This window comes from Rutidosis leptorrhynchoides, chromosome 4, assembly GCF_046630445.1.
Source record: "Rutidosis leptorrhynchoides isolate AG116_Rl617_1_P2 chromosome 4, CSIRO_AGI_Rlap_v1, whole genome shotgun sequence".
NCBI classification, from domain to species: domain Eukaryota; kingdom Viridiplantae; phylum Streptophyta; class Magnoliopsida; order Asterales; family Asteraceae; genus Rutidosis; species Rutidosis leptorrhynchoides.
In genome coordinates this window covers 557,720,889-557,729,562 of record NC_092336.1, presented here as the reverse complement: position 1 = coordinate 557,729,562, position 8,674 = coordinate 557,720,889, and the positions used below count along the sequence as shown (strand labels likewise).

At 32.8% G+C, this 8,674-nt stretch overlaps 1 protein-coding gene across 1 annotated transcript; it reads left to right on the top strand.

Annotated features, from left to right (window-relative positions):
- The first annotated feature begins 555 nt into the window (after positions 1-555).
- LOC139842706 (uncharacterized) lies at positions 556-6,267 on the top strand. The gene is made up of 3 exons (XM_071832820.1): positions 556-565; positions 656-708; positions 5,779-6,267. The coding sequence occupies exons 1-3, from the start codon at positions 556-558 to the stop codon at positions 6,265-6,267; spliced, it is 552 nt and encodes a 183-aa protein (XP_071688921.1).
- The last annotated feature ends 2,407 nt before the right edge of the window (positions 6,268-8,674 follow it).

Below are 8,674 nucleotides of genomic sequence, written 5' to 3'. Positions count from 1 at the left end.
AGTTGTTTTTTTTTTTTTTTATGTTCAATAGTCAAAATATTAAATATATTTTGACTATTGAAGAGTAGGTTTTTGTTTGTTTGGGTGTTGGTGTGTTTGTGTGTTTGTGTTCGTTGGTCTGTGTGTTTGTGTAGATGTGTCCTCTTTTAATGTGTTTTTCGTGTGATCATTTTTGTTTGTTTGTTGCGCCATGTAACGCGTTTTTCTGTACTTTGTTTATTACTGGACCCTCTTCTTTTTACTGGGTATGTATGTGTGTGCTTGTTTTGTGTTTGTTTGTATACATGTTTAGGGATTAGGTTGGGGTTGCGGGTATTTTGTTTATTTGTTTGCTTTATGTATGTTGCATTTGTTGTATATGCGGGCTTGTTTCGTTTGTGTCTGTTTGGGTGTCTGGCTGCGTATGTGGATCTGCTATTATGTATGTTTGTATGTATGCTCGCGGGTAAGTTTCAGGTTTTCATGTTTTTTGTTTGGTTACGTACGGTTTCTTGTATGTATGTATGTATGTATGTATGTATGTATGTATGTATGCACGTACGTACGTATGCTTGTATGTCTGTTGGTTTGTGTTCTTGTGTTTATAGGTTTGTATGTTTTGTTGTGTTTAGGGTTGCTTGTTTGCGGACATGTTTTTTTTTTTTTTTTTTTTTAGTTTTAGTTGTAGCATCTCTCGTTTTTGTCCTGAGCTTCGCCCTACTGTCTAAGGTACGTCTTCTAGTTCCCTATATATATATATATATATATATATATATATATATATATATATATATATATATATATATATATATATATATATATATTCCTACTAAATTTTTTTTTTTCATACACGGTTCTGTTAAGCGAGGCTTAGCAATCGTCGATTTATTGGCGACTTGTCTACCGCTTAGAGCCTAAATTGAACTCCAGGCACGAAGTAAAACCTATGAAAATTTGATTCTACCATTTTCATGGCGTCTCTGTTTATTTTATTTTTTATCTTTATTTTCTTACTTATTATTACTATTATATATATATATATATATATATATATATATATATATATATATATATATATATATCTATTTTTTTTCTCATTCTTTATGGCCGGAGGTCCCCTTGAAAGCAATCTCTTTACCCGTCGAATAGAGGGAGGGAGGACTTTCTCCGCTCTTGTGAGTGTTTAACTCGGGGTGGAGAAATGATTTCTCTTTATTCTATGATAGAGGAAGGATTGTCTACATCCCACCTCCCCCATACCCCATTTATGGGATTGGGTATTGTTGTTGTTGTTGTTGTTGTGTTGTAATAGTCAAAATATTAAATATATCTAAACGTGAGATGTCTATTTTTTATTAGAGTATAACATATGACCAATAAATAAATTATGAAGGTCCCGAAAAGGGGCGGAAATGAAGAGGGGCAAGTGGGGTCACTCGCTCCCAGTGAATTTTTTTTAATTGTAAAAAATTTGAGTTTTTCATTTCGAACCCAGTGGAATTTTTTTGGTTAAAAGTCTTCATATTTTCTCCCAAGGTCTCAAGATTTTGCATCAAATTCTTCAAAATTTGCCCCAAAACTTTCAAAATTTGCCCAAAAACCTTTAAATTTTGTCGCAAAATCTTCAAATTTTGCCTAAAAACCTTCATATTTTGTAAAAAAAAAAATTGATGCGCTTTTAAAATAAATTTCGCCCCCAGTGAAAAACGTGTCTATTTCCACCACTTGTCCCGAACATCATAAAAAAGGCAATACATGTAACCATCCCATATTTTTCATTATAAAATGTTATTTTTCGAGTATTCTTTGAATCAATGTCGTTAATGATTGATGACGTGAATATTATTATGGACTATTAATACCCACAAGTAGGGATGACAATGGCCATCCGATCCGATGGATATCCACCCGATCCACCCGCTTCGTGATGGATATGGATGAACTTAAATGGATACGGATACAGATATGGATGAACCTAAATGGATATTGATGAAAAATTTCATCCATGGATATATCCATTTACACCCGAAATACATATACAAATACATAAATATAGATATATGCATACATATTGACTATTGCAAATTCATATATCGTTGCTTTTTCTTACAATAGTCGGTCAAATGACTATTTACATTTTGTTTTCAACTTTATAATAAAAAAATTATGATATATTATAACAATATATATATATATATATATATATATATATATATATATATATATATATAACAAAATAAACATACAAATTACATATTTAATTTTTCATAATCTATGTTTAATAGTAAATTCAACAAATTGTATTCTATCTTCGATGAAAAATTACACTTTTTTGGGGATAGATTTTAATTATGTTATGTTATATTTATTTTTGCTATACTACGCTTTTTTTATCGCATCATAGGAAATAATATAACATTATTAGAATATCCAACAGATATCCATTAACCCGCTTAATCCATTGGATATAGATATGAATGGATGACCTTAAATTAAATGGATATGGATATAGATATGGATATGGATGGACAAAAACTAAATGGATATGGATATGGATACGACATCACTCGATCCATATCCGATCCATTGACATCCCTACCCACAAGCCATTCTTAATATGTTATCTTATTAGACCACCATTAGTGGGCTCTTTTTACTGGACTACTCCTAATGGATCTAACCCATTCCTTCATATATAATGAAGAATATGAGGCTTCCAGGGAGGACCCATTCATATTACAAACATATACAAAACATGAGTTGGAGAAACTCCTTCTCCTCTCATCAACATTCATGGAGGCTCAGCAAAAGTCAACCACCAACACCACCTCCATCTCCAATGAAGCGTCTCTTTACCACCCTCGATGAGAACTATCTCGAAGTGTAAAGAGCAGTGGCGAATCCACCCTTGGTGGAGTGGGGTCCCATGACCCCATTAAATTAAAAAAAAATTAGACAATCTACTATTCAAATTGTACAGGACACCACTAAATTTAACTACATGAACTCGTATATTTTTAAAATTTATAGTTATTTAAAGCTAAAAAACCACTAAAGTACCCTTAAAATATAATTAGTTTTGGAAAAAAAAAATTAGAATCCCATTGAATTTTCATTCTAGATTCGCCACTAGTAAAGAGGCGATTCCCCCAAAAAGATGCAACTCATGTGAGTTTTATACCCGATATTCTTTTGTAGATGTTGTTGGTTATTAATGCCCAAGGTACAACTTATGTCCACACTACTAATAACATTTGAACCTATAGGGTCACACACAATTAGCAAATAAATATCAATTACATATTTGTATATGATTTGAATATTTTCATCCCTATTATACATATTGTGACATTGTTATTTGATTGGATAAATAATATCACAAGTGTATATAAATAATATCCATACATATGTATAGAGATGTCTATGTGTAGGATAGCAAGTAAACTTTATTACTTGTTTCTATCTTGTAATTTAATTATATAATGTGCAAGTATACATTATCTAAGTCATATCATTAAAGGCTATACATACACATTATTTATTCAACCTTTTAAAAGATAAATGTGTATTATAAACTTATAATGGATGTCATGATAACCTTACACTAATTGGTGGAAGAAAAGAAAAAGTGAGATGATGAATCATGATGGCTTAGTTGTGGTTTTCTTTAAAATGAAAGAATACATACGTATACTTGTAGATTTTTAAAGAAAACATATTTTGCAAGTATTATCAAACATGTTCTTTTAGTTACTTATAAAAGATTCTAAGTTTTCTTTCAAGATGAAAGAGTTACTAAAACAAGATAGTTTTAGAAAATAAGAAATAAGAAAGATTGTTTCTTATACTTGTTTTCAAGGGTTATAAAGGACTAGCATCCGGTTGATATTGGAGTTTTTTTTCGTGTGAATTATCGATAGAGGGAGGCTACTTTGGCCCCTACATTCTTAGCATACATACTTCTCAAGTTCAAAGTCTTCAAAGGTTGTAGTCTTTAAACTCACTCTTTATTATTTAGTTTTCTTAACAACATGCAATTGGATCTTTGGTGGGGAGTTTTTGAAAGGTTTAAAAATTGTTGTACATGCTTCCGCTGCTAAATAGTTTTATGAAAAATCAAACAAACCCCATCAGTGGTATCAAGAGCCGCTTTTGCATGTATTAAGAAACTTATGTTATATACAATAAGAACTTGTTCTTATTAGAAATGAACAACTTTTTTTATTCTAAAAAAAGAAGGAAAAGTTGTAGATTTCTAAAATGCAACTTAGTTATTTTATTTGCTACAACCATTCCTTTTACATGCATGTATGGTTGTAGAAGTTGCTATATATATATATATATATATATATATATATATATATATATATATATATATATATATATATATATATATACTAGTTGATATATTAAGTTGCATGGTGCATAGAAAGCCTTTAGACCATTTTGTGATGTTTGGTTGTGTTGAAATTCAATTGGGTTGTAAATTATTCTTTCATTTATAATGGTTTGTAATAATTTTATTTTTCATGTTTTGTTTAATTTTGAGATGTAAAAGTATTAGTGTAGACTTGTATATTTTATCTATAAAAATGTAACAAGACATGAAGAAAATTCAAGATGGAGTTCTAAGCAATTTTGGAGCCATTTGCAACACCAAATGTTGACTAGGCAAGTGGGAGCTTCAAGACATCACAATGGAGCATGGATATTTGTTATCTCCTTAGATTGACCTGGTCCCTTCGTTTGGCTCACGAAAACCGATTAGGAAAAGGCTTGGCTATGCACCTATTAATTGTTGTGTTTATGTTTGTATGTTGTATGTTTGAATATAGGATATTTGCATGCTAGAAAATAATTTTTTTTTAACAAATCAAACACAAATAAGAGTTTGGTAAATTTATATATAATTTTGAAAATGGTTTTTCATAAAAGTATAAAATGAGTTTTAATAAAAAAGGAGTTTTTACATAAAAAAAGCTCAAAATTGACATTAAAATTATGAATTTTAATAAATTATGAATTTAATAAATTTAAATCAAACTCTTATATAAAGTTTTAAATAAAATGAGTTTTATTAGAAACTAAAATTGGTCTTAAGTTAGCGCGCTCAATATATACATATTGATATAGGATATTAGTTTAAAATTGTACACGCCGTGAGTGACTAAAATAGAGATTCTATAAACTCAAGACCAACATATTAAATATGATTTTATCTAAAGTATATGTATAATATATTGTTGAATGCATGCAACAATCATTATACGAAATGTTTTGTCAAATTGGAATAATACAAAACACTAAATCACTTTTAAAATGTAAGTTTATGCCATCCTTTTTAAGACACTCGCTTCTCATTTGTACGTCGTTGTGGAGAGAGCATCAGCCAACCACCACGGTCGTCTTGTGATTACCGAGATGGTGTTTCGCGATTCCCATGACAGTCTTGGGCCGAACATCATAGTTTTTAAATAGAACAACTTAATTGGTGCTTCTTGTGGAGAGAGCATCAGCCAAACACAAGAGGCCCAAGGCATAGATGGGATTAAATATACCAGTTTACAATTCTTGTTAGGGATCCCATTAAGATATAGAAATTGTATTAGACTTGCAATTGGTAATCGCTACCTACCTTGTTGATTTAAACTTAGTGGAGAGAGCATCAGCCAACCACTCAAGGTTAAATGTTACTTGGATTCTAGCCTTTAAGAAATAAATTTTCATAAGAAAGTTAGGGTAATCAATTATTAAAGGATCAAATATTAAAATACTAAAAGAACTTTGTTGATTTTGTAGATGTCACCTAATGCAACTACACCCGTTCACCACCTTTCTCTAAGATCTGTCTTAGAGAAGGAAAAACTCAATGATACGAACTTCTTATACTGGTATCGTAATTTGAGAATTGTTCTCAAAGTCGAAAAGAAGTCGTATATACTTGATGGACCCGTTCCCGAGGAACCCCCTGCTAATGCCACTAAGAGCATCCGAGATGCTTGGACTAAGCATATGGATGACTCCACAGATGTAGCATGCCTCATGTTAGCCACCATGATTCTAGACTTGCAAAAGGACCTGGAGCATCATGATGCCTTTGAGATGCTTAAGCAGCTAAAGGAAATGTTCCAGCAACAAGCTAGGCAACAACGCTTTGAAACTGTCAGAGCGTTACACGCATGCAAGATGACAGAGGGGACATCTGTAAGCTCTTATGTTCTAAAAATGAAGAGCTACATAGATCAACTTGAGAGGCTGGATCTTCCATTGGTCCTGAGTTGGCAATAGACTTGATCCTCAACTCACTACCAAAGTCATATGACCAGTTCCTCTTGAACTACAATATGAACAATTTGGAGAAATCTATCTCAGAGTTGCATTTAATGCTTAAGACTGCCGAGAAGAATATTCCATCCAAAACCTCTGAAGTCCTCATGATTCGGGAAGGAAAAATCAAGAAGCCACAAGCCAAAGATAAAGGTAAAGGCAAACCTAAGAGTCAAGGAAACTACAAAGGCAAAAAGTTTGTCCCAAAGGATTCTGTCAAGAAGAAAGAAAAACTTGCCAAAGATGCCACTTGTTTCCATTGTGGAGAAATTGGTCATTGGAAGTGAAACTGCCCGACTTACCTTGCAGAGCTAAAAAAGACAAAGTCTAGCAATGCTAGCACCTCAGGTATCTATATGATAGAACTATTTGCTTTCTCTAGTAATTCATGGGTATTTGATACTGGTTGTGGAACTCACATTTGTAATAATGTGCAGGGACTAAGAAAGATTAAGAAGCTGAAACCAGGCAATTTGGTATTGCATGTTGGCAACGGAGCACATGTTGCGGTTGTAGCAATAGGCATTTATGAACTATTATTACCAAATGGCTTGTATTTAATATTAAATAATTGTTATTATGTACCTAGTCTAACTAGGAACATTATTTCAGCTGCACGTTTGTATGAATCTGGATACTCGTATGCTTTTCCTAATGGTAATATTTCAGTTTTCAATAAAGATGTTTTTTATTTTGAGGCACGACCTCACAATGGCATATATGAAGTTGACATACAAGATTCATCCAATAATAGTTCTATGTATAACATAAACACCAAAAGATCCAAGCATGACTTGAATCAAACTTATCTATGGCATTGTCGTCTTGGTCACATAAACAAGAAACGCATAACCAAACTCCAATCTGATGGAATTTTAAAATCAACTAACTCTGAGTCATTTGATGTATGTGAATCTTGTTTAAGTGGGAAGATGACAAAGGCACCTTTCTTCGATTTCGGAAAAAAAGCAAAGGATCTTTTGGGACTTATACATTCCGATGTATGCGGTCCTTTTAGAACTATGTCAAGAAATGGTGAAAGATACTTCATTACATTTACTGATGATTTTAGTAGATTTGGTTATGTTTACTTATTGAAACATAAACATGAGGCATTTGAAACGTTCAAAGTGTTTCAAAATGAGGTTCAAAATCATCTAGGTAAAACGACAAAGGTTCTTCGATCGAATCGAGGACGTGAGTACTTGTGTCAAGAGTTTGACGATCATCTAAAGATTTGTGGAATTATTTCACAACGCACTCCACCTGGAACACCACAACATAATGGTGTTTCTGAGAGGAGGAATCGAACCCTACTTGATATGGTTCGATCTATGATGAATCATACTTCACTTCCTCCATCCTTCTGGACCTATGCATTATTATCTGCTGCTTGCATATTAAATATGGTACCAACCAAAAAGGTTAATAAGACATCATACGAGTTATGGCATGGAAAGGTTCCAAATTTATCTTATTTGAAAGTTTGGGGTTGCGAAGCACATGTTTGACAAGAAACTTCCAACAAACTTGATCCCAGATCTATCAAATTCATTTTTGTGGGATACCCAAAGGATTCTGTGGGATATTATTTCTACAATCCTACCGAGAACAAAGTGTTTGTTTCTAGACACGCTACTTTTCTAGAAAAAAAGTTTCTATTAAATAAAGCAAGTGGGAGTAATGTAGAACTTGAAGGAATTCAAGAACCACAAAATGTCACACCTGAGGTTGGCACTAGCTATCAACAAACTGTTGAAGAACCTGAACAATTGGTTGCTCAGGAACCTGAAGTAACACAAGACATTCGTAGATCTAGTAGACCTCGTCATAGTCCCGAAAGATATGATGAAATTTTCTTGGTGGATGAAAGTGAGCCCACTAACTACAAAGATGCTACATTAGATCCTGAATCTAAGAAATGGCATGAAGCCATGAATGACGAGATGCAGTCCATGTATGACAACGAAGTATGGGACTTAGTTGATCTACCTACTGAAAGCAAGGCTGTTGGGAGAAAATGAATTTTCAAGAAGAAAACCGATATGGACGGAAATGTACATACATTTAAGGCAAGACTAGTGGCGAAAGGTTTCACTCAAACTCATGGTATTGACTATGACGAAACTTTCTCTCCAGTAGCCATGCTAAAATCAATTAGAATACTCATTGCCATAGCCGCATATTATGACTATGAGCTATGGCAAATGGATGTCAAAACCGCATTCCTTAATGGACACTTAAGTGAAGATGTCTATATGGAACAACCAGAGGGTTTTGTAAATCCTAAGTATCCTAATAAAGTATGTAAGCTTAAAAGAGCCATTTACGGATTAAAGCAAGCATCTAGAAGCTGAAATCTTCGTTT

Bases quoted from the DNA above. Each gene is read 5' to 3' on its own strand.
- LOC139842706 (XM_071832820.1), top strand. The intron at 709-5,778 runs GTACGTCTTCTA...TTGATTTTGTAG, and splicing joins GCTTCGCCCTACTGTCTAAG to ATGTCACCTAATGCAACTAC.